Here is a 27,396-nt window from a genome sequence, read left to right on the forward strand (position 1 = left end):
CCTTAAACATAAAACTATGCTTATAACATGGCTACAACGCATTTAAGCCACTCAGACTACTAGTTTGATATGTTACAAAACTCAGGCCAACTCAAACTAGTTTGAAAAATTTCAGGTTGTTTGAGTAGGCGAATTTAAATTTCTTTTACAACTTAATAATCACTTTTTTCTTAATGTATTTTAAATATTAAAGCTCTTTTGTTATCATATATATTTTCGTATGTATTTAGGCTTGAATGACTTAAAAGTTGTCTAGGTTTTAGGCTAACTTAAATTAGTTTAATGTTACTCAAGCTCTTTTTTGCTTCAAAATGCAACTCTTTTATAATGATACATAATCAATTTATATCAAAATTTTTACTCCCCAATCATTTATTATTTGTAGATTTCCCATTCAATTGATTTGAATTTTATTAACTAAAATACAAGTTCATCCCAATTTAATCATTTCTCATCTTAATGTACATATTAAAAATAGATGGTTACCTAAAAGTGTTTTGTTGTTACATATGTTAAAACCTAATTTACTAATTTTAAGACTCTCCAAAAATATAGTTGTTTGTAAAATTTTTAACTTGTATAACTGTTGGATCATTACTTAGTTATGATAATATTGTCTTCAGTTTTCTTCTTTCATATATAAATTCAGCCAGTGGTGAAATAGTTCTTATTGTTTCTTAATGAACTGTAGTTGAATAAAATCAAGGCTTTTTTCATTTTCTTTAAACAGTTGCAACTTTGTAAATGTTAAATTTTTATATTCTATTGAAGATAATTTCTGTGTGTTTATACAACTTTAATCTGTTATAGTTTTATGATATAATTTAAATTAGTAGTAATTAAAAAAATTATCAAGATAGAGAAAAAAAAACATAAAAAATATATGTATTTTTCAACTTAGTGTTTATAGTTTAATACCTTTTTTACAGATAATAAATCTTTAAGCTCTAAAGATAAAGAACAAACAATAACCTACTATGAGTATGTATGATATTCATGATCAGGATATTGATCCTGCAGAGGAATACAATGACAATGGCAATGAAATTTCTGTAGACATGTGGCAAGAGTCTTGCTGGATTGTCATCAGTTCTTACTTTGATGAAAAGGGGCTTGTAAGGCAGCAGCTGGACTCTTTTGATGAGTTTATTCAAATGAAAGTCCAAAGAATTGTGGAAGACTCTCCAACAATTGAACTTCAGGCTGAAGCTCAGCATACTACAATGGACATACAAGAGCCAACTAGATACCTCTTGAAATTTGAACAAATTTATCTGTCCAAGCCTACGCATTGGGAAAAAGATGGTGCCCCAAGCCCAATGATGCCAAATGAAGCAAGATTGAGAAATTTGACTTACTCAGCTCCTCTCTATGTTGATATCACTAAGACTGTTATTAAACCTGATGAAGCTCCAAGAACTAGCCAAAACTTAAAAATGTTTATTGGTAAAATACCTATTATGTTAAGATCAACGTATTGTTTATTGAGTAACATTACAGATCGTGATCTTACAGAATTAAATGAGTGCCCATTAGATCCTGGTGGTTACTTTATTATTAATGGATCAGAAAAAGTACTTATTGCCCAGGAAAAGATGGCAACTAATACTGTCTACGTTTTTAAGAAAAAAGATCACAAATACACATACACAAGTGAAATCCGAAGCTCTTTAGAGAACAGTTCTAGGCCAACAAGTTCTATGTGGGTAAATTTGCATGCAAAAGGTGGAGGTCAAGGTGCCAAAAAAAGTGCAGTTGGTCAAAGAATCACTGCAATTATTCCATACATTCGCCAAGAGATTCCAATAATGATTGTGTTCAGAGCATTGGGTTTTGTTGCAGACAGAGACATATTGGAACATATTATATATGATTTTGATGATCCTGAGTTTATGGAAATGGTCAAACCTTCTCTTGATGAAGCTTTTGTTATCCAAGAACAAAATATCGCCTTGAACTTTATTGGTACAAGAGGTTCAAGAGCTGGCGTTACTAAAGACAAGCGTATTAAATATGCTAAAGATCTTCTTCAAAAAGAGATGTTACCTCATGTTGGAATAAGTGACTTTTGTGAAACCAAAAAAGCTTACTTTTTGGGTTATATGGTCAATAGACTTATGTTAGCTGCACTTGGTCGCAGAGAAGTTGATGATCGTGATCACTATGGTAACAAGCGTTTAGATCTTGCTGGACCACTTTTGGCATTTTTATTTAGAGGTCTGTTTAAAAAACTAATGGGAGAAGTTAGGTTGTATGCCCAAAAGTTTATAGACAAAAACAGAGACTTTAATGTTGAACTAGCAATTAAAACAAGGATTATAACTGATGGCTTAAAATATTCACTTGCTACTGGAAATTGGGGAGACCAAAAGAAAGCTCACCAGGCTCGTGCTGGGGTCTCTCAAGTTTTAAACAGACTAACCTATGCATCAACACTGTCTCACTTGAGAAGGTTAAACTCTCCTATTGGAAGAGATGGTAAGCTTGCTAAGCCACGTCAATTGCATAATTCACTATGGGGTATGATTTGTCCTGCAGAAACTCCTGAGGGTCATGCTGTAGGCCTTGTGAAAAACTTAGCATTGATGGCATACATATCTGTTGGTTCTCAGCCAAGTCCTATTTTAGAGTTTCTTGAAGAATGGTCTATGGAAAATTTGGAAGAAATTTCACCTTCCACTATTGCTAATGCAACTAAAATATTTGTGAATGGATGTTGGGTAGGTATTCATCAGGATCCTGAGCAACTAATGACAACTTTAAGAAAACTCAGACGTGATATGGATGTTATTGTGTCTGAAGTTTCTATGGTCAGGGATATTAGAGAACGTGAAATACGTATATACACTGATGCTGGAAGAATTTGTAGACCACTGCTAATTGTAGAAAATCAAAAGCTTCTACTAAAGAAAAACCACATTGATCAACTAAAAGAAGAATATAATCCTATCAGGTGGCAGGACCTTGTTCAAATGGGTGTGGTTGAGTATATTGACCCACTTGAAGAAGAAACAATTATGCTTGCTATGTTCCCTGAAGATTTGCAACAGAAAGGTGAACAATATTGTAGTACATACACTCATTGTGAAATTCATCCTGCTATGATTCTTGGTGTGTGTGCTTCTATTATTCCATTTCCTGATCATAACCAATCACCACGTAACACATATCAAAGTGCTATGGGTAAGCAGGCTATGGGTGTGTACATCACAAATTTCCATGTTCGAATGGATACTTTGGCTCATGTTTTATACTATCCACAGAAGCCTCTGGTCACTACTAGATCTATGGAATACTTACGATTCAGAGAGTTGCCAGCAGGTATCAATGTTATTGTAGCAATTGCTTCATACACTGGTTACAACCAAGAAGATTCTATTATTATAAACAAAAGTTCAATTGATCGTGGGCTCTTTAGGTCAGTCTTTTATCGCTCATACAAAGATGCTGAAAACAAAGGTTCTTATGAAATGGAAGAGACTTTTGAAAGGCCTTCCAGAGACAGCTGTGTTGGCATGAGGCATGCTTTGTACGACAAACTTGATGATGATGGTCTCATTGCTCCTGGTACTCGTGTGTCTGGAGATGATGTTGTTATTGGTAAGACTGTCAAACTTGAAGAGAAAGATGATGATGTTAGCAATGTTTCATCAAGGTTCAAGAAAAAAGATGGGTCCACATTTTTAAGGTCTAGTGAAACTGGTATTGTTGACCAGGTTATGGTCAGTATTAACTCTGATGGTTACAGATTCACAAAAGTAAGAGTGCGCTCTGTTCGTGTGCCTCAAATTGGAGATAAATTTGCTAGTCGCCACGGTCAGAAAGGTACTTGTGGAATTACATATTCTGCACAAGATATGCCTTTTACATGTGAAGGAGTTCAACCTGATTTGATTGTCAACCCTCACGCTATCCCATCCAGAATGACCATTGGTCACTTGATTGAGTGTCTTCAAGGTAAAGTTTCCGCTAACAAAGGTGAAATTGGTGATGCCACACCTTTTAATGATGCTGTTAATGTGCAAAAGATATCTAACTTGTTGCGAGAGTATGGGTACCAGCAAAGAGGTAATGAGGTGCTTTACAATGGTCATACAGGGCAAAAGATGAACACCCAGATTTTCTTTGGACCTACTTACTACCAACGTTTGAAGCATATGGTAGAAGACAAAATACATTCTCGTGCTCGCGGCCCCGTCCAAATTCTCAATAGACAGCCTATGGAAGGTAGGTCTCGTGATGGAGGTTTGCGTTTTGGAGAGATGGAACGTGATTGTCAAATTGCTCATGGAGCAGCCCAGTTCTTGAAAGAACGTTTGTTTGAAGCTTCAGATCCTTATGCTGTGCACGTTTGCAATATGTGTGGTCTGATTGCAATTGCAAACGAGCGCTCTAACACGTTTGAGTGCAGAGGTTGCAACAACAAAACTCGCATATCACAAGTCAAGATGCCCTACGCCTGCAAACTGCTGTTCCAAGAGTTAATGTCCATGTGTATTGCTCCTCGTATGGTGGTCAACTGAGTAGAAACATTACGTTGATTGTAAACGACAAAGTTTTTGAATGTGAACATAATTTACCAAGTGTAATATAAGAATGTATAACTTTAATTTTGCTTTCAACTTTATTAGAGTTACTTTTTTAAACGAATTCATAAAGCGTTTTTGTTTGTATTTACTACAATTCAATTTTAGAAAATTAAAAGTATTGGTTTACATTTAGAAAATATAAATTACTAATGTTTCATAGTATTTCTAGAAAATAATATCGTTTTCATATTTTTTAATAATGTAGTATTAAAGCAAAAAATAATATATATTTGTAATTTTACTGAGTTGAAAAATGTTTTAATTTGTGTATAACGTGTAAAATTTTACCTTGTTTTAATTTTTTATTTTTTAAAATATTTTATATGGTAGATAAAATACCAGATGAAGGTAACTAACTGAAAAGTTTTTTTTTTACAATAAGTTTCAAAATTTCTCTGAAAACCTCTTAAATTAAAAAAAAAATCAAAGTACCTTTCTAAGTCTGTTTTTATTATTGAATAGGATTTTTATGAGGCTAATTAATATTTTCAATGTTTCGTTCAAATCTTGACCATGAAAGTCGGGGAAGTATGTTAAATCTTCGCAAAAAGAAGAAAAATATTAGAAGCATTGTTGTTGACACATTAGACGCTCGCCTTTATTTTGAGTGCGTTTAAAAAAAAAGTTTTAATTAAGTTTTGACCTAAATCTAATGTTTTAATGTATCTGCGGATAGCTGCAATATATACTTTGTTTATGAATTTCAAGCTTTGTAATTTTTATATTGAAATAAGTACTTTTGTTTAACTCTTTTATGATGAGTATTTAAGTACAAGTTATTGAAATCAAATTTCTTTCAATAGTATTTCAATATCCTTTTTAATTATAAAAAATTATAATAAAAGTGAACATAAGTTATAAAGATTCAAATTTTATACTGTAGCATTGAAATTGGATCAAAAGCGAGAGTTGTTTTTGATCTTGTCTGCCACACAATTGGACTGCGTGAAACAAACTTCTTCGGGCTGGCAATCGATCAGGACACAAGCGAGTTTCCGTTTTGGTTAAAACTGGATAAAAAGGTTCACATATAAAATATTATTATGATATTATAACAACTTTAAAAATCTTAATGTTTCTTATTGTAATAATTAAAAGAAATCTTTAGCTGGTTAGTGTTCTTAAACTCTTACTAAGCTACAATTTATCATTCGAATTATATCAATATAGTTTTTAAAAGTTTTATCACTTATATAAGTGTTTTAGTAATTTATTTTAAATATATAATCTACAGTTATTCGATCAAATAGCCCATATTTTCAAAGAAGATCAGAATGTAGTGCTGCAGTTTTATGCAAAGTATTTTCCCGAAAGCGCTGAAGACGAACTGTTGCAGGATGTCACTAAACATTATTTTGCACTTCAGGTTGATCATTTTTAGTTGGATTAATTGTTTTTGATGGTATAGTAAAAATCTATTTTTAATTAAAATTTTTATAAGTTGTTATAAGAAACGCAGCATAAAATATTAATAAGCTTTAAGGTTACTAATATTAACTAATGTATACAGGGTTGCCAAAAAACTTGGAATTCTGGAAAAACCTGGAATTTGACAATTTAGGCTAAAAAATAACTGGAAAAACCTGGAATTGAAAAAAAATTGGAAAAAAAATTGGAATTTTGAAGCATAACCACTAAAAAACCTTGAATTTTAAAAAACAAAAATCACTAAAAAAAGCTGAAAAATCCTGGAATTTTAAACAATTTTAACATCTTAAGTAGTAAGCTTTTAATTTGACACGAAAAATCTACCAATATATAAAAAAATTCCTTTATCATTGAAATTTATTTATTAAAAAACACATTTAAAGTAGCTTTACAGTATCTTTTCAGTGTTATTATACTACTTAGCACAGTTTTTTACCTTAGACTTAGCTTTAAAAAAATCAGGAATAAATTTCTCAAAAAAATTTGGCAACCCTGTGTATAATTTGGTAATTTTTTTTTTATTCAATAAAAAAATTGTAATTGTAAAAATATGTTAAATTTTATTGGTTATAGTTGTCTCTTAACAGTATTGAATTATAAATGCCAATAAAACTAAAATTTAAATTTTTAAAGATATCCTCAATAATGTATTTATATAATTGGTATAGATGTCTTTAAAGATTATAGTGTTTTAACGAACTTGACTTATTAATATTTTTAAAAAGTAAAGCAATTAGTTTTAAAAATATTGACCTTACAGTTTAATGTAATGTTTTTACATATTTTATTTTTTACATATTTAAATTATAATTTTACCCTATTAACCACCCTGAACAGCAAAACTAATTTTGAAAATTTTAACAGTACCAGTTCTTAATACAGAAGAATTTTATAGAATGCACTTATGATGCTGGTGAACTGTTGGCAGCTTTTTCAGCTCAGATAAAAGTTAGTACATTTTCATATGCCATTATAGTTATTTAAAGTGAAACTTTTAGCTAATATTATCTTGAAAATGTTAATCAACTTAAACTGAATAATATTTATTTGAGGCTCTAAAACTCATGGTATTTTGAATAATAAAAAATGTTTGTTAGTAAACAGTTTGCTGTAACTATAAATAATTTTAGTAAGCTTAATTTACTGTACATGTTTTAAAAACTTTCAGTTTCTAATGTAAATGATCTTTACAAAACTGTTGAAAAATATTTTACACGTTTAAAGTTTTTTTTGTACACAGTATGGAAACTTTAGTGTGATCGAGAACGAAAACCTGTGGGAAATGTATAAAGATTTTGTACCTCAGTCTACTTTAACCTACTACAACAATAATCAGGACGCAATAGTAAAAGCAGTAAGTATGTGGTAAGTATATCTGTATATGCTAAGTTTGTATATTAAATCTTAAATAACATGTTTATAAAGTATTCTTTATTATGATTAACAAGTCTAGTTATTTGTGTAGTTTAATTTTTAAAACTGTCCACTTCTAATTTTAGTTTAGCTAGGTAAAAATCTATTTAAAGTAATACTATAAAGGCCACGACAAGTAAACCACGATCAGTAACTTTGTTATGTGTGCAAATTATACACTCTTATATTCTGTCTCGTGCCAGAGAGCTCATTACGTAAGATGATTTTCACTATTGTTATCACTTAAACGTTTACAGGCACATAAAGCACAAGGGAATGTGCAGGGAGGCTGCAGAACACGAGTACGTTAACATTGTTCACGACTTTCCAATGTGTGGAGTCAACTACTACGAAGTTCAGGTTGATGAGTTGTTCATTTAATTTTTGATTTTATAACTATCGAGCTACTATGTCAATTGCTTCCAATCTCAGGTTAATTAAATAGTTTGTTCGTCTAAATCGGTGATTACTTATTAGTTTTAAAAAATTAAAGTATCATAGTTCTTTTTACCTACAAAGGGTGTGTTTTCTATTTAAAATACATATAGCTTCCACTTTGACCAAGTCAAACACGTTACAGCAAATTTTAACTATCTTAAGTTTCTGCAAATTGAAATATTTAGCACAGCTTTGATTGTTCACCAAATGCTTAGTCATAGCAGATCTTTTTCTTGCAGATATAATTTTTACAGACTTCTTTCTTTTTCCTTTTCAGCTGATTTTAATAACTTATCAATTCAAGCGGGTATATGTTTTTTGACCCTAAGATTATATTAAAATTAACTGAAAAGTTTATCTTTATGTTAGTTTTTTAAGAATACTTTACTTTCTGATTCCATATACCGTTTTAGCCAATAAAACGGCATAACTAGATTTGTATTTATAAAGTTAAACAAAACATGATTCGTTTAACCGTAAAAAAACATAAAAAATCTACAAGCTGTTACAACAAAAAAAAGTAGGCTTATCTTGTTTCTTTTTTAGTATTAAAATAATCCTAATTTTAAAATAAATTTAAAAACAAAAAAAAAGTGCAAAAGCATTTTGTGAGCTACTACTTTAAGGCTTCTTACTTTTATTGTAATAGATTATTAATAATTCACTAGCTATAATTTTGGGTTACATCGAAACTTAGTTTTTAAAAAGATTAAAAGTAGTTTGTACAAGATTTTAATCCCTATTTCCACTTCAATGTGGTTTGGGTCCACTGTGTAATGGAGTTCTAACATTTCTTTTTATAAAACTAAATTTACAAAACCTTATTACAAAAACTTAAACGAAAGCTTGAAGTATGATCTTCTAGTCATTTTTTATAGGATACAAAAGTTTTAATTTTATTTTGAGATAAAATCAAATCAATATTTAAAAAAAAATAGTCAATTTTATAAAAATTTTCCGATAATAGCCTATGCAACGCAGTTTTTTATATCGTGAGTCTGGACGTTAAAATAATCAATAACATATTTTTTATACCCTTTTTTTCGGATTAGAGAACTCAAATTCTCAAAAAATGTTTCTTCAGTATTAAAAGAAATAAAAAATAAATCAAAATGTATTTTTTTTTCCACAATTATTCAGTTTTTTTTTTGTATAAGTATTTTAAATGAAATTTAGAAATTCCGTATAACGGTTTTTATTTTTAATAATTAAAACTGAGAAAGTTTGAAAACGATTGCTTAAAAATTTGAGGAGATTTTTAGTACAATATTTTTTTGCTTTTTAGTTTGCTAAAATGTTATATCATAAACTAAATATCAAACTTTCACAGGGCAGCAACGGCATCCTAGAAATAAGTTTAAGTTTTGAAAAACGGTCAAAAGTAGAATATAATTAGCAGGCCACAAAACCTGGAAAAACCTAGAATTTGATATTATAGGCCAAAAGAACCTTGAAAAACATGGATTTTTAAAAAAACCTGGAATTTTGAACAAAAAAAAAACTAGAAAACCTGGAATTTTAAACAATGTTTACATGTTAAGTAGTAAAATTTTAATTTAACACAAAAAATCTACCATAAAATAAAAAATTTGTCATCAACAACAAAAAATTTATTGAAAAACACATTTAAAGTAGTTTTACAGTATTTTTCAATGTTATTATACTACTTAACATAGTTTACCTTTAACATAGCTCAAATCTAAAAATAGACCCAAAAATGTTTACTTTTAAAACCCTTGAAGAAATTACTCAAACACCAGTGGCAACCTTGTATAATCATTAAAAAAAATGCTAAAAACAGGGTTTTACCCTTATAGCATATATTATATTATCCTCATATCAAAATATCTTATTATAAACAAAATATCAACACAGGACAGCAACGGGGTGAACGCGTTGTTGGGAGTGAAAGCGGATTCGGTGTCGACTTACCCGATGACCGACAAAATAAACCCCACCACCACCGTGGACTGGAACTCCTTGGTTGACATGAGCTACACGGAGCGCAAGTTCACCTTCAAGTACGCCGTTCCAATGCCAGGTAGTTGTTTCAAGCAAATTAAAAACCTTTACTTTTGTTGATTTGTATAAATTTATTACATTTTAAAGATAAACTACGTTTTTTGACTTTTGGTTTATTCACTCAATTTTATTAGTTCACGAGTTCTTTCATGAAACGGTGTTTCACTCACTTAATCAATAAGATTGTTGAGATCCTCAGTTTCAATTAATTCTTATTTAAACAAAGAAGGTTTCTTCTCTAATAGTTGTTACTTGAGGAAAAATTATATTTATGATATACCGCGCAGAAAATGACAACAAAAAGAAAGAGTCGTCGCTGAAGAGGTCGTTGAAGCTGGGCAGCCAGTTGAACTTGTCCACTGTGAACTTGAACAAGCACAGCAACCACTACTACCTGGACCTGACCATCAACGTGAAAAACACCGACATGTGCAAATACGTGAGTTGAAAGTGTTTTTGATTAAAGTGTGACCAGGCGAAGTAGCCTGTATGGGTAGTTGTACAACTGAATGCGTTTTTTGTAGTTGAAGTTTAAACTAAAGTTCGGCCCATGATAATAAAAGAAAACTGATTCCTAGTGGTTTTTGAGATGATTTCATAATTCTAGACCCTTGTTTGGAATTTTTTGGATATTTTTATAACCTTGTAACTATATATAGCAATATGAAATTCATTAAAATACAAAAAAAAAAACTAGTTTTGAGAAAAAGTTTGTGTACTAATAAAATTACACAAATGTAATTTTCTAGTTGTAAAATTTCTTATCCATTTAAAATATTTTTTATTTATTCAAACTACAACGTAGTAATAATAAATAATTTTAGTTTTAACAAAAAGGTAACAAAGTTGTTGATCTACATAAAAATAATACTAAATGTATCAGTTATAAAGTAAACAGCGTCAAATATTTTAACCAAAACTTTATTGTTAGCTGATAGACATCTGTAGGGGAAACCATTCATTGTACATGGAAAGAAGAAAGCTGGGTAGAAACATGGAGCTTCAGCAAATGAAAAGTCTAGCGCTCGAAGAAAAGGGTAGAAGAGAAGTTAGTTAAAAACTTATACTGAATTAAATACTCTTAAAGAAACTTGCTGTGAACTTTAGAACTGTTCGAATTCTTTTAGTTTTTAGTGTTTTTCTAAGAGTAATATAAATATTTGTAAGATGTTTTTCAATACAGAGCTTCCCCGCTTATCTAGTTCCTCGCTTATCCCGTTGGTTTTTGTCGATAAGTAGGTTTATTTAATTTAGCTTAATTCAAAGCCTTACTATAAATACGTGTCTAATTTGATTTCAATAACTAAGCAAGCAGTTTATAGTAACGTGATGATAAAAAAAAAATTATAGTTCATGTTTTTCGCCCTATACTAAAACAGTATTAAACTGAGGGTTACTCCAAACATAAAATTTTTAATTGTGAAGAAACCAAGAAACCGGGTTGTATTTAACAATGTTGCCTGGAAATACTGAAGCATTAGTACACAATCAGCCGGATTAAACAACAAACCAGAAACCTTATTAGAAAGTGTTTCATAACTTATCCAATTCCGAGAATTTAATGCTAAGAAACAAGAAAATTATGTCAAACAAACTTCCATTCTTTCTTTTTTCAGAAAGCGTCCCAATACTAGTTTAACTGTTTATGATGTGATTTGTTTTTGTTAAATTAATTCAAAACTTTACAAAGTTTCGTTTCGTTTATTGTTTGTCTGTTTTAATTGTTTGGTTTGATGAAGAAAATTTAAATTAACTTTATTGGCAGATAAGTAATTGTACGTTTTGTTATATGCATTGAATAATATTAATGAGGTAAATTATGATGAAAAACCATATTTTATCCTTACCCGGCCAAAGGCTAATCAGGTCTAGTTTACATAAAACGCATGCCGGGTAAGTAAGAAAGCACTGTACTTGCAATCACAGTTACTATTTTTATTTTTGTAAATCTAATGGTAGCGATCGTTATGCCTTCTTATGCTTAGATCGTCAAGCATTTAATCAACAGCAAAAAGTTTAGTTTATAAAACCAATAGATCTAAGAAAGCTACGTTAGAATAGTGCTGGCGAGAAAGCGAAAATTCGCAATAACTTTTAACCACAACCATATCACTGCAATTAATTTTTTTTGTGTTATTCAAAATGTATACATTTCAGAAAGAACGGGAGAGCAGCTTGAAGGACGTGGACATAAAGCTGAAGTTTCACGAAGAAAAAATGGAGATGATAGCCAAGTACAAAGTGCTGGAAAAGAAGTACAACGAAACTCTGGTTTCACTGGTTGGTATTTATATTTATACTTGGAGAAACATAAATCAACAATTTTTTTCACCGTTTTATAGATTTAATTTAAAATCAAAACGGTGGAACTGATCGGTTCGCCTTTGTAAACCAAGGATACCTGCAACTAGTTTGCATATTTTCCGAGTCAGCATAACTTTTTAAATGTGTTTTTTATGTTGTTTCAAAAATGCTAATTAGTTTCAGGTTTAAGAAATTACCCGAAATATAATGCTAGAACATTTTTTTAATCGGCTGCCGACGAATTTTTTTAAACCGAGCCGTCTTTTTCAATCGGCTCACAATTTTATCTCGACCAATCACGAGTCGTTATTTTCATTTTTTTCTCTTAACCAACCGCGAAGCGGGGATCGACGGAGATGTGCGGGTTGCAGCGGGAGAAGACGGAGGCGCTGGAGGAGGAGGCGTCGCTGCTGAGGCTGAAGGCGAGGAGCATCCAGAACTCCATGCAGCAGGTGTCCATGGATTTCGAGGTTTGACTCGGTAGCAGTGAGAGAGAGGTGTTGCAATCAGAGTAGCCGTTTGTTTGATTGTGAATTATAAATATAGTGGGTTTTTTAGTGTTTGTATGTTGTGGTTAATTTCGATATGTATGTAACTCGTAGTGTACATCATATACTGTGCTCTAATAGTTTTTTTGTTGTTGTGAGCTAGCTTGTCGTATTGTTCGATTTGTTTTTTTTATGCCTAAAAGTTTTGTAAAATAATGTATTTTTTTACTACAAGTTTTGTTACATAATTTACTCAAAGCAATTATTAATTAAACTTTTTTTTTGTATTTGCTATTTATAACTTACTCGTCTTTTTATTATTTTATGCTGTACTGAGTAATTCTTTAATTATATTTTATCATTAAAATATAATTTTATTTCTACTTTTGTTTTACTTAATTATAACTTTTTATTTTATAAAATTTCATTTATACAAGTATTATTCACGATAAAATTAAATAAGTTGAATCCTGCTTCAAGTTAATAAGATTTTTTGATTGTTCTGTATATAATTAACTTTTCAATATATTTGGTTTGATTAAAAATATATTAAGTTTAATTGACTGTAATTATTTTGTTCATAATTTTTAAACATTAATTTCTATAAAGCAAAAGTTGAAAAAAAATAGTGTAGTTTTAAACCAAGATAAACTTTGTTTTATTTTATTTTTTTTTTATAGGTTTTTTTTTATAAATTAAAGTGTGTTTCTCAAATGTTTTATTTTTATAATTAACATTTAATACTGACTAATTTGTTGAAAATAATTTAATGAAAATTTAATTTTGAAAAATTAAAAAAGTGATATATTAGGTATTACATATATGACTTATTGTTGTAGATTTATAAAAAAATTATAAGCTTTTGATCATTTGATTTTTTAACTTGTTTAATTTTTATACAAGTTTAACATTTCAAAGTTTATATAATTAGTCCTTTTTTTTTTGAAATATTTACCCTAAAAAATATTTTCCATAAAGACTGATTTATTTGTTTCTAAATTTTATGGCATAAACTTTTTTTAAACTACGAAATATAGATAATTCAAGTTTATTTTATTTAGTTAAATAATTTTATTGGACTGTTTTCTGCTTTTTGTTGGTTGTTCTTTACAAACAACATGGTTGTTCTTTATTTAAGTAAAAATCCTTATTTAGCTGCGATACAATATGTTTATAACACTTGGTAGCCATTTAGTCAAGTTTTTATGCTAAACGGTCAGTAAGCCTTCTTGACTAAGTGGAACATCAAAGTTTATTTTTCAAATATTTAATTAAAGTTTATTGTAGATCATTTCTTTTTTACAAAATTTTTTACAAATATTTTTCATATAAAATACTTATTTCGTTAAATTCAAACAACTTTAATAAGTTTGTTTGATTTATATAAATTCTTGTATTTTAAAAATGATTGAGTTCCTTACCTCAACTTTTGTTTTTGTCAAATGATATGTCAACAATTTATTAAAGTGATTAGTTGGTACCAGTGGCGTAGCGTGGTTTTTTGGTCAGGGGGTGCGCAATTTTTTTTCTCAAAAAATCCGCCTAAGTTGCAACTTTTGTAATTAGCTATAAAAAGATCTTTTATAAGTAATATAATTGAAATAAATTCATTAAGTAAAATAAGTTCAAAGCAACTGTTTTAAAAAATAATTATTTATTACAAAATTAAATAATTAAAAAAAGTATAAACTTTATTAGAACTACTTATACTTATACAAATGTAAACTTACTTCGAGGTCAATTTTCTGGGAAATTTAAAAGATTATTAAAAATCTATCTTCTTCTTCATTTTTCAAGCAATCTTTATAAATTTTAGAAAATGATCCTTACTTTACAAAAAAAAACGTAATTTATGAATTTTGATAATTAAAATAAATAAAAATTTTATAAAAAAACTTTAAAATTTATTTTATTTTTCATAAAAAATACATTGTTACTACAATTTTTTTAAATTCACAGGTAATGTTATTTTATTATTGTAAAAAGATTAAACTGTTAAAGTTTGAAGAAGATTGCTTGAAAAATGTAGGAAGAGATAGATTTTAAACAAAATAGTCTTTCTCGCTGTTTTAGTTTTCCCTTTCCATAGGGAACCTATTATGCGGCCCAACTTTGACTAGTCATATCTCAAAAAATAATTCGAATTTTTTATAACAATAAAAAGCACCTTATTGCTTGGAAAAAAATTTATAAGATAAGATCAACTTCTAAAAAACATGGCTTACCCCCCCTATGGCCTTAAACTACAAATAAATAGTCAACTAAGTATAACAATTAATGCCTCTAAACATTTTCTCTGTGCATTTTCTAGATAATTTTCTATATCTATTTTATATCAACAAATAGATTAAACTCAAAATAACTCATACTTTTATTTTGTTGCAGCTTTTAATATACTATCTCTATCTTTTATATAAAAATGTTAAATCTTCAGTATTAAAATTAAAAGTCTTAAATTTTTAATTTATTTGTAAAAAAATTCTAAAGAGCTAGTTTTTTTTTTGTTTTAACTTCTACATTTTTGGCTATATTACAATATAAAACTGTAAAAATATATCTTAACAAATAAAGAAAATCTGAAATATAAACAAAAATTAAAATTTCATACCACTTGAACTGCAGTCTTGAGTAATAGCAATATCTGGTGTTGGTCTGCTATTTTTCAATTCAAGTTTTTGAACTTCAGATAATTTTCCTATCTGACATATTTTTAGATTTGCAACATTCCATACAATACTACTTTGCATATTTTTTTAAAATAATAATCTAAAAATTAATGAAAACAGATTTTTACTTTTTATTTAGTATTATAAAACAAATTTTCAAAAAACAACCAACTTTGAAGATATCAGGATTGCCTTGCCACTCTTTGAGTCAAAATAACAGTCCTGAGTTAGTTTAAAAATATCATGTGTCATCATAGGCATTTTAAATTATTTTAAAGATATTTTTTATTGTTTTTAAACTAATAGAAACTAGGCTCTTAAAAAAAAGCTTTTAAAACCAATAAATCTACCCTGAGTTAACAAAAAAACAAATATATCCTTAGTCAGCCTGAGCTTAAAAATACTTAATTTTATAAAATATTAAAAAAGTTATCCTGGTTTTAACTGAGTCATACTAAAGTTTTCCAAAACTTCATAGAATCTTGAGTTATCCTGAGTGTGTAAAGATTTTACTAAATGTTTCTGATACAAAACAAAAAGTTTAAAAGATAAATTTTTGAAGGTCAACCTTTTCCATGCTTTCAAAAATTCACAAGAAATATAGCTTTTCATTTATCTTGAAATCGGTTTTTCTATGATCTTTAGGGAATAGCATTTTTTAAATACTACAAACAGTGGGTAGAAAGAATTTTTTTTAAATACCATTTAAACTTGATTTAAATTTAATTAATTTAAATTTACAATTAAGTCTTTAAGACTAAATATTGATTGTAAAAAATCTGTTTTACAAAATGCTATAATATTATTCATGATGTGACTGAAGAAATTTTAAAATAACTAGCTACAAAAATTGATTAATTTTTAAACTTTATGGCTGATAGAATAGTTTGATTTGTTTGTTATCTTAATAAAAAAAGAAACTACTTATAATAAAAATTTTAAGTTTAGGGTAATTTAAAGAATACTTTTTGTACAGTGAGAATAAAACTGCAATCACAGTATGAACTGTTTATTTATTATTTGTTTTAATTTTTTTTTTTTTTTTGTATTTATCTTTTAAATTATGTTGTTAATATTTTTTGTACTTATTATCAATTTATTTTTATTTTATTAGCAGTTATTAATTGCTATTTTTACTACTATTTGTTTATTCTTGAATCATTATCACTATAAAACAGGTTTAGCTTTATGGTTTGCTAACAAAATGTTAGCATTTGTCCTTGTAGAAAATTCTCACATAAGGTTATACTACTGCGGTGCACTAACTGGTTGCGTACTGTTTGAGTGTAAATTCTTATGAAGTTAATGAAGTTATAAAATTTTTCCTTATGGAGTTTTGCATCAACATTGGTGCACATTTGAAATTACGCACCGAATCAGTATACTGGGTGATTTCCCTAACTTGTCACTAATTAATATTTGAAATTTCGTTTTACTTTTCAAATACTAGAAAAACTAAGTTGAAAAGCGGCAAATTAATCAGAAAAAATAAACAATAAAGAATAAAGATATTACATTTTTTTTAACTTCTTTATTTTTCTTTTTCGGGTGGCACGCATGCGCCAGCGTCCCTCCCCACGCTACGCCCCTGGTTGGTACTTTACATTCAATTTTTTTTTGCTCCATTTGCAGTAAGCATATATAAACTAGGAAATATTTTAAAACTTTTTACTAATGTTATTAGTATTTGTGTGAACATTTAGGAAGCCGCTCAAGCACAAGCGTCCACTAAAAAGGAGGTGGAAAAATATAAAGAACGCGTCAACAAACTTCAGTACGATTTAGAAATTAAGTGAGCTTTTGTGATTTGGTTTACTTTTTTTTTAGTTGCCATATAAATACTTGAGATGGGTTTAAATTACTAAAGCCAGGTTTTAGAAATATAAATGCTGCAGTATGGCTAATAAAGACAAGTTTTATTTTTTAACTAATGAATGTAATTTTTTTAAAGAAATATATTCATTAAAAAGAATTATAAATTTTGTAATAATTTGTTATAAAAGTACTATTGAAAATTTTATAATGAAAAGACATAAAACTTAGACTGCTGTTTTTTTCTTCTAAAAATCTCAGTTGTGAAATATAAACTGATCACATTCTAAAATTATAAGATTTCATTGTTGTATGTTATCCTTATGCAGTCCTTGTTCCTGAATAGAAAAAAAATCAAGTTTTACAGACTAATAACGGGTTGCCACAAAGTCATGAAAAGTTAAAAATAGATAAAAAAGCCAGGAATAAATAGTCAATTTCGAAAAAAAAGTCAGGAATTTTGATAAAACCATGCTCTTAATAAGAAAAGTATCATCACCAAAAGCTGTATTTTGCTAATGTTTTTTTTCTAAGAAATTCTGCTTTTGCAAAACGATGATTAAATCAAGCAAAATAACTGTTGTTTTAACCTTTATAAAAATAAGACTGATATCTAAACATAATTTAAGTCTTTGATCATGTATTTTTGAATTGGTTTTAATTAGATATTAGGTATATAGAATTCAGGTTTTTATTGGAGCTGTATCTGCGGCAATCATTCTAATAAGTTATTGTAAGATAATTTACTAAAATTTAAAAAAAAAAGGAATACACAAGAACATTTTTCAAATTTCATAAGTTTACGTATTAATTTTATAAATAAGTATATTATCAAAATTTTCTTACTTAGTTGGTTATGAATATGTTATAAAAATAAATTATCAATCTAATGAAGACTATTTAAAATTTAAAGAATACGTTTTTATTTTTTATACTTGGTTTTTTTTTTCTATCGAAAAATTTTGGCTTTAAATTGCATAATAAACTCAACAAAGAATAAAATTAAAAATGAACAAAAGGATCTAGTAGTTGTTATAGATTAAGATTAAGTATCTTATGACATGCAGTTTTTAAAAGTTCACTGTCGATTTTAATCACAATTCTGAGCGTCAGGCAGCAGTTTAATTTAAAACTGGCAATTAATTACTTATATTTTGTATTGTCTTTTAAGTTAAAGTGACAAATTTTATTACTAAAATATATTTTAAAATAATTATATTGAAATTTATATGAAATAGGCAACAAGAAAACGATCAATTAAAAGAAGAAATCGCATCACTGAAGAAAAAACTGAACAGGCATTCTTTGGGTATTATTCGCAGCTCATCGTTTAAGGTAAAAGAAATGCTTTAAAGTTTAGTAACTTTGATACATGGTTTCCTTTAAATCTTTCTTTTACATTATTTAAACTATCACGAGTTTCTAAATTTGATTTTGAATCGATTAACTTCAGCAAAACTCACCGCAATCAGTCAGTAGCCAGCAACACATCAAGAGTTACCATAGAAACCAGATTCAGCACCAGGATAGCAACGGTTACCATCCGAACAACAGCGGTGACTACCAGCAACAGCAGTTCGCTCCCCAATACGAAATTGAGCAATCCTACCAAATGTACAACAACCAACACTCCAGGTTAATTTTTTTTGGAATTTTTTTACACATTGATTTATACAGGGTTGCCAAAAACCTTGAATTTAACAATTTAGGCTAAAAAACTTAAAGTTTGAGAAATTTTGAAAAATAATAACCTGGAATTTTTAACATGTTCAGTAGTAAAATTTCGATTTGGCACAAAAAATCTATCATATAAATAAAAAAAAACTTTCATCTTCAAAAATGTTTTCTTTAAAAAACACATGTAAAATATCTTTACAGTATCATTTCAATGTTTTACACTATTTAACACAGTTTTTTACCTTAAACTTAACTTTAAACTAAAAATGATGTCTTTTTAAAAACCCGGAGAAAATTTGCCAAAAACATTTGGCAACCCTGTTTATAGTATTATCAGTGTAAGTTTCCTCAAAGTGTCTAGAAAAACGATAGTATAGTTCATTCTCGTTTTAACTTGATCATATATATATCATACGTATGTTGTTAAATTTTTAAAATGTGTTCTTTTCACTCAATCAGTAAATATTATGCTCTTGGACATGTTACGTTTTTTTGATACATTAAATCAGCTCACCGACTGAAATATCTAGCTTGTAAATCTCTAGTGAAAATTAAATAAAATTGAGCTTTTTAAAAAAGTTTTACACGTTGATTTATTGTATTGTTAGTGTAAATTCCCTCAAAGTGTCTATAAAAACACTAGTATATATTATTTTAGTTTCAACTTGATCATGTTTAACATGTGTTGTTGCAATTATTATAATGAGTTATTTTCACTCAATCAGTCAAAATATTACTCTTGGACTTGTTACATTTTTTGATACATTAAATCAGCAACATTCGGCTCACCAACTGAAATGAAATTGAGCTTTTTAAAAAACAAGTGCTCGAAATGTGCTCTTAACTTGAATTTCAATATACAGTGGTGCTTATTAAATGATTACAATTTAATAAGTTTTCAATTTTTAGAGTGCAATTTTGCAAAATCTTTTGGTTGTCTAAGACTTTTTTTAACAAGTCTTGTCTACTAACAGTTTTATATGGTAAGTCCTAACCGCAGACTAGAAGAGTTGCTTAACTTTACGTTAGGTTTGCAATAAGTACTAGTAAACACCTTGTTTTTTGCTTGATTTATGGTATTTAAAACTAAGAAAAAACAAAAGTATGATTACACACAATACAGCTTTAAAAGTTTTTCAGATTTTAATGGTGCAGTTGGAATCTTAATTTGTTTTCAGTTTGAATCAAATGTTTTACAGAAAATTTCTAGTTTATATAATACTTATTTTCAAATAACATAAGTAACGTTGTACTACAGATAAGTTTGTTGTTCTCAACTGTTTAAAATATGTACAAAATTTTTCTATTGAATTTGAACAAAAAAAAAAGCATTATAAAATTTTCAGTCCAAAGATGTCTTAATAGTTTGTTGAACTGTATAAATGCAGTTTCTGAACAAATATGTGTAAGTAAATTTTCTAACACCTAATAAAATTCTGCCAAAAAATTATTATTTGTATAATTAACTAGTCTATTTTATTTAAGTTTTTTTGATTCTTGTAAAAAAAATAAAAATATTACAAAGTATAATATAGTATACAAAGTACGTATATTTTATTAAAATCTAATTTAATAATATACACTAGTTGTTCACTAGATTGTATGTTATCTAACAATGAAAAACACTGCAACTATAAAAAAATTTGTGATATTACAACATTGAAAACTTAAAAAATAAATTAAAAATATAAATAAAAACCAGGTCATCCTCGCAAGCATCTAGGCACAATCAGCCGAAGTACCACCGACAATCGCCAGCAAACCGATCTTACGACGACCACCATGAAATACAAAAATCCAAGTTAGTTTCGGAGTGTTCTGAAGTCAAATATGTAACTTTTTGATTTATCGTTCTCGCGTTTAGTAAATTGAAATAAGTTGTTTTTTTAAATTTTTATTTCCAAACAAAATATGGGTAAAAAAGCTCATCAGCGCATCAAGTAATTTTATTCTTAATAAAATCTATATATCACAGATGTTCTTGTGCTAAAACTTTATTTCAACTAACGGCGTTTCACTGCTCTCAAATAAATTTAAGAACAGATCTACGGAGTCTATAAAATGTTAACACACATTAGAAAAAAAGCAGAAAAAAGCATGTATAATTATGTATAGTGTTTATCTAGGTAGTAACTATAAATGGACTTTGTGGTTTGAAAACAAAGTTTGGGATAAAAGCATAAAATTATAAAATTGTCTACAAAAAATCAAATTTAATAAAAGTAGGCACTAACCTCAAAAAGCTCTAAGAATAGGCAAATTTTAAAAATGAAAATTAAATTGAGTTGTGCAGAAATGTTACGTCATAATAATTTTAACAAATTTTTCAATAATTTATACAGCTTAAAAACATGAAGTATTAAACTTGCAAGGATATGTAAGTTTTGTGAAATAAATTAGTACATAAATAGACAGAGTTATTTAAAGTAGAATCGTCGGTTATGGGGACAGATATTCGATAAATCTTGCCGCTTATTCAGAAGTAGGTCTTTATCTTCTGCTGCAATTACTGCTCTTTCTGTATTGCAAGTTGGGCAAATTCTACTTACTCCGTTGGATGCATGTTTTATCTTTGAAACAATATATAATTTTATGCTTTTATCCCAAACTTTGTTTTCAAACCACAAAGTCCATTTATAGTTACTACCTAGATAAACACTATACATAATTATACATGCTTTTTTCTGCTTTTTTTCTAATGTGTGTTAACATTTTATAGACTCCGTAGATCTGTTCTTAAATTTATTTGAGAGCAGTGAAACGCCGTTAGTTGAAATAAAGTTTTAGCACAAGAACATCTGTGATATACATTCCGATAAGCTTAGCTTATCAGGATCTCCAGGATTTAACGCCTTATAACGTTACATCTTAAAATCTATATATGTATTTACTTAATTTAAATATGAGATGTTTGTTGTTTAGATCTAACATTTCAAACAAAAATATCCACACAGCAAGGAGTACGAGTCGACGAGCAGCAAGATGGAGCAATCGTTCCAGGAGATCAAGTCGAACATGATGAACTACGAGTACAGCTGCACTTCCAGCTCCAACGACAGCCAGGACAACCTGTACTTCCAACCTCAATCGGTTCGCAGTATAGATGTTTAGTTTTGTATATAAATTTGAATGTATGATTTTAAATTAAGTTCAAGTTGCGCGCGAATTGTAAAGTGTAAATGAGTGCACTAACGTTTAAATTTCATTAGTTCAAACTTAAACGATTTTTGGTTAATTGTAGTTTTTCTTTTATTAAGTATGTTATCCAAAAAAATATTACCATCATAATTTTACTAACTAGACCAACATGAACTTTTTTCTTCTAATTTAAGTTAGTATTTTAGATATGACTTTAAAAGTTTATAAGCATACTAAAATATGGCTATTATTAATAAATTTAATTTTCAATTTTTAGAAACCCAAAAAAATAATGTTTAATCATATTCTTAACACTCAATATATAAAAAATTTATTATATATTTTTTTTGTTATTTAGTATACTATAATATACAATTAAAATAAATATGGCTACATGAGCATTTTTTCAAATTTAATTTAATTTTAGAGATGTGGCCCCTTAAAGATTTTATAATAATTTAAATTGTCGGAATTCGAGTTGTCCTTTTATTTATGTTTGTATACTTGCAAGTCAAACACATTTTTTGTTCTTTTAGTTTTCAATTTAAAAATAACAAACATCCCTTATATGACATATTTTTAATCATATTAAAACAAAGTTAAACTCTCTTTTGTGTTTGAAAGTATGCTTTATACTACTGTTTGCTAAAACTATCTTGGTATTAAGTTTGTTTTATACCAATGGCTTTTTTTACTATTTTTGTTTTTTTTGCCAGGCGCTACCTATTTTTATACTTTACATTGGAAATTTTTAAAATAATTTTGTGATTTTTAATCAAAGTTTCTAATGTTATTAAGCAGTTTTGAGCTGTTTTCCAGTTGTATAATTTGAGCAGCTCGGGCATACACTGTATAAGTGTAAAAAATATGATTAATACTAGCCATCAGTTTTTCACACAGTGTCACAATAAATTTTGAGAAATACTGGTTTAAAGCTAACTGTGTCACAATCACAAAAGAATCAAGCTAACCCTTTAACTCTGGCTATTTATTTGCAGCAGAAAAAAGCAACTTAGTAATACAACACACCTGTTCATGTAATACAAGGTTTCCAAATTCTTTTTACAATCGCCACTTTGGCAAAAATCTCTCATTTCCACCACCTAATTACGTATTTACTTTTTAGTTTTCTTTTTACTTTCTTGATACAAGGGGGTGAGCTCGCCCACTTTGGGAAGCCCCGATGCAAGAATTTAAGTTAACTTTGTTAAAATGTTTCTTCTAAACGGGACTTTTTTTTTATCAAGTCAATGTTCAAGAACTTATATTTTTCAGGTTGATGAGTGAATGCACACTGAGAGGAAAGAGGCCTAACACTAGTAATATTTTATTCGCCAATAGTTCTTGCATATGTTTTCCAACTTTACTAACGGTACGATGTTTTAAGGTTCAGTTTGTTATTTTTGATAATGTCACGTAATACTTAACCAAATCTTAAGTTTCAGGTTTGGTCAATCAAAACGAATTTTTCATATCACGGTTTTTTATTGTGTTTACTTGTATCAAAATATAGTTAAGAACAATCAATTTTTATTTTTTCTTATATCAATGTTTGGAAACTCAGTTTAATAATCTTATTGTCATTTATTTTTTCATTTTAAACAAAATTAATTAAGAAAGCTTTAAATAATTTAAGAAGCAAGTTTTTCTCATGTTTTATAACATTTTTATGATTATCAAGTGTTTTTTTGGTGATAAAAAGGCTTTTGCGTAAAGCTCGTTTTAAATTTGTACAATCATTTAGTGTTGTGCTTTATTCACGAAGACCTGGAACTTTTTGATAATAAAAAGATATTTTAACGTTCCACAAATTTAGCTATAGACAGTTCTTTACTATTTTTTAAAATTTTAGTTATTATGTGGTATTTTTAGTTAAAAGTTCTTATCAAGATAACTATTCTGTCATGTGATTTTCAGTACTAAATAAATATGATACTAGAAAGGTTTTCTTATTGTAAACATTTATGTTCTAATCTTTACAATATAAGTGGATAAAAATACTTATGTTACCTAAAGTGGTTTCAATTTAATAATACAAAGTCACTATTAGTAAACTTTAAAATTTTCCAAAGAAAAATTATTTAACTATAGATTAAAATTAAAGTGATCTACCGAATCTGGCCTTTTTTTTTTGTTAACATCCTAATGTTTAAATTAGATCCGGATTAAGTTATTTTAAAAGAGTATGAGTCGATTTTTATTAGAAAATAATTACAAACTAAGTTGATAACAATATTCTCTTGAAATGACACAAACTCCAAGCAAACCGCCATACATAAACAAAGGCACAGTAGAAGACACTGTTGAAACTAGTTACTGATCAATATTTTTTAAAATTTAAAATGTTTAAAAATATCCCGTTGCTGTATAACATAAATGTTGATATACTTGAAAAATATGTTTATTGAAAAATGTGAGGATAAATTTTCGACTTACAATTTATCGGTAGATATATAACGTAAATAATAAACACAAGAATGTTATTTACTTTTATTTCATAGAATTTTTTTTTTTTTAATTAAAAATTTTATTCGTCCTTTAAACAATTAACTCTCTTATGATGTTCTAAACTAATTTTATTAACTTTAGAATCAATAAACAAGCCAGACGTTTATGTAATCGTATTCGAATCTTAGCTAAAACATTAAAAGTGAGTGATGAGCAAGTGAATAAAATATATACCAGGGTTTCCCAAAGTGAGCCACGAGCAGCAAAGGGGTAAGAGGGGGGGGGGGGGGCATAAGGTCATAATTTGAAACTTACACTAGATATTCTCGAGTTGCAGATTAAATACAAAAAAAAAGTCTTAGGTGTTTATATGGTAGTTTGGTAGTTTATGAGTAATCTTGTTTAAGGGGGCCATGGCTTTTTTAATTTCTTAAAAGGGGGCCATTTGCAAAAAGTTTGGGAAACCCTGATATAGACTATAATTAATAATTATTTATTTTGAAAATTTAGAATTATTCGTAACCGGGCGGAACTTCAATTGAAACAAAAATCCTAACCTTATTTTAAAAAATAAGGTCCGTATCAGGTAAATCTATAATAAAACTTGAGCTTGCTAATAACTATTAATTATATTTATCTAAAATATTGGATATTACCGTATCTTAAATCGAACTATATTTTAAAAACCTTAACTGTAACTATGGTATTTAAATGAAATTTAAGTCCTGGGAAGCATTTAAGCAGTAAATGCGTTTTTAACTGTTAAGAGCATGTTGTCTCAAACTAGATTTTAACTCAAGTATTTTTTCTGCATAATATAGCAATGTTTTTAGCTCTTTTTTTTAAATTAAACACATTTTTTTCATGTTTCAGAAGCTATAAGTTAGCACCGTTTTTTAGCCTTATAAAATATCAGTCTTTAAAATAAACGTATAATAACGTAAAATAAATATCAGTATATAATGTTTATGCCTGAGGTTAACCTAGGAAGATTTTCAACTCTCAATAACAATTCCTAATTTTCACTTGTTCATTGCTTATTCTGTATTGATAGATATCACCCAATTTGTTGAAACTGTGGTTCCGACCAATGTCGAAGTAGCTAAAATGTTTTAGCTGCAATAAAAGTTCACCAAACTGATGCACGACAACTTGAACCGTAATTTCTGCGACAGAATGTGATCGTGGTTTTCACCCATTAGAACTTAAAACATATTTATGAGAAAGAACCTGAAGTTGAGAGATAGATGTAAACAATTGTATAGGACTCGAATTTTTGTAATATTTACACTCTCATGCCTGACCAAACTATTAAGGTTAAAAAATAGCTGACTAAATTTTATCATACCGCTACCTCGTAGATTTTTTATAAAATTGTTAAACTTGTCTAGTTCGATAACAACATACACAATGTAAGATGTAAATACAGAGTTATAATTGTTTTTTCTTAAGCTAGTTTTTTATTATTTAAATTTTAAATGCACTAAAACAAGTCATTAGCCAAAAATGTAATTTTAAAATTAAACTTTGTTAATGTATATTTGAAGTAAGACCAAATGGTATTAATATTAACTTTACTTTTATTACACAGTAAAGTTTTTAAAAAAATTCTGTATGCGTGTTTCCAAAATGTGCACGAATATTTTGGGTGAACAAAAGTATCTTAAGAATTGAAAAAATGATGAAATAGGTGCATATTGTGTCAAATGTAAGTTTCTTTCGGTTAACTCCAGTACATTTTCATTTTAACTACAAGTAAACTATACAAAAAATATATTATTTTAAAAAGTATATTTTTTTTTACTAGGAAAGTTTTAATAAATTAAGGAACCACTACTGTGAACAACCTATAATATGATCGTAAACCACATGGATCGTAATCTAATTTGATAAAACAGTCTTTTACTTTGGTTTTTTGTCACAACTTAGTTTTTTGAGTAAAATTTCATGACAAGAATGTTTTTTCCGAAACGAGTCAGTTTTGCACGAGTGACAATTTTGCTGAAGAGTAAGAAATAAAACAATAGTAAACTATGAGGTTAGAGTGATGCTAAAAAAATAATAACAGATACTGATCAGAATTTAGAGGTAACAGAGATAAAAAGTAAGCTGCAACCTGTGCAAAAGTGTTCCTTTGTGCATTTCTTACGCCTACCTATTTTCTAACGTTATTAATCTGTTAATATAACTAATTTTAACTCTCAGTCAAACAGTCTGTTAATCAATAATTTATGAAGTAGACGACTCATGTACTGACTTAACCTCTGCGTTTCCTAGTCACATTTTTGAATCTACCGCGATGCAGCCTTTTTTCTAAGGTCTGGATTTTGATATAAAAAAATCAGGATCTCATTAATTTAAATAGCAAGAATCAAGTTTTTTTGTAAAAACAAAACTTATACGCGAAAAAAATACTAGCTTTACCTATCGAAAAGTTTACTCAGAAGACACCACTAAGCATAAACATATTAGCTGTATTAGATAATCGTTCTCCGATAAGTCCAACTAAACGGAGAAAAACACTTTTAAATACTAATCGGCCTTTTTCTTAATTTTAAGCCTGAGCTTAAAAGTTCTTTATGGTTTTAAAATGTTGTATAGGGATTTAAAACTTAAGCATTCTAATTACAGCAAATTACCAAAAAAAATTATTTACAGTTTTGTTCAGCAAGTCACATTTACATACTCGCTTGCCGCTGACTTTTCTTTCGCAATTTCTGTTATTAATTCTTAAATGAAAAATTATAAACACATAAAATATTATACAGATTTCATTATAAGTAAATTTATTAGCGCAACTAAATACATTTGAAAACAAGAAAATATCAATATATTCTGATCATCCGTTACCTGAACAATTTATATGAAACTAAATTATAAGAAAAAACTTTTATTTTTTTTTAATCTGTATAAAAAACAAATTAACATAAAAAGTGTGTAATTTTACGTTTACCAGATAGAAAATTCAGAAAC

The 27,396-nt window shown here is 28.2% G+C and overlaps 2 protein-coding genes across 3 annotated transcripts; both read left to right on the forward strand.

The window, feature by feature from the left end:
* The first annotated feature begins 934 nt into the window (after window positions 1-934).
* LOC145848543 (DNA-directed RNA polymerase II subunit RPB2-like) lies at window positions 935-4,861 on the forward strand. The gene has a single exon (XM_082953944.1). The coding sequence runs from the start codon at window positions 978-980 to the stop codon at window positions 4,521-4,523; it is 3,546 nt and encodes a 1,181-aa protein (XP_082810070.1). The 5' UTR covers window positions 935-977; the 3' UTR covers window positions 4,524-4,861.
* Window positions 4,862-5,056: 195 nt separating this feature from the next.
* LOC145832437 (merlin-like) lies at window positions 5,057-23,885 on the forward strand. Of its 2 annotated transcripts, XM_082939755.1 has the most exons (17): window positions 5,057-5,196; window positions 5,473-5,611; window positions 5,824-5,955; window positions 6,882-6,965; window positions 7,258-7,382; window positions 7,688-7,790; window positions 9,744-9,909; window positions 10,178-10,329; window positions 10,822-10,938; window positions 12,048-12,170; window positions 12,536-12,664; window positions 17,052-17,140; window positions 18,399-18,495; window positions 18,614-18,795; window positions 20,540-20,638; window positions 21,792-21,927; window positions 23,251-23,885. In XM_082939755.1, exons 1-17 carry the CDS (start codon window positions 5,081-5,083, stop codon window positions 23,260-23,262), a joined length of 2,001 nt encoding a protein of 666 aa, XP_082795881.1. In that variant the 5' UTR covers window positions 5,057-5,080; the 3' UTR covers window positions 23,263-23,885. The 2 variants fall into 2 exon arrangements, with proteins under 2 accessions (XP_082795881.1, XP_082795888.1); XM_082939762.1 differs by lacking the exon at window positions 12,536-12,664.
* Window positions 23,886-27,396: the final 3,511 nt, after the last annotated feature.

The sequence above is a fragment of the Thalia democratica genome, chromosome 1 (assembly GCF_965202585.1).
Source record: "Thalia democratica chromosome 1, ktThaDemo2.hap1.1, whole genome shotgun sequence".
Classification (NCBI taxonomy): domain Eukaryota; kingdom Metazoa; phylum Chordata; class Thaliacea; order Salpida; family Salpidae; genus Thalia; species Thalia democratica.

Coding starts and splice junctions, on each gene's coding strand:
- LOC145848543 (XM_082953944.1), top strand. CDS start 978: ATGAGTATGTATGATATTCATGATCAGGATATTGATCCTGCAGAGGAA.
- LOC145832437 (XM_082939755.1), top strand. CDS start 5,081: ATGTTTCGTTCAAATCTTGACCATGAAAGTCGGGGAAGTATGTTAAAT. Junction 5,956..6,881: donor AACATTATTTTGCACTTCAG/GTTGATCATTTT, acceptor AAATTTTAACAG/TACCAGTTCTTAATACAGAA. Junction 6,966..7,257: donor CTTTTTCAGCTCAGATAAAA/GTTAGTACATTT, acceptor TTTTGTACACAG/TATGGAAACTTTAGTGTGAT.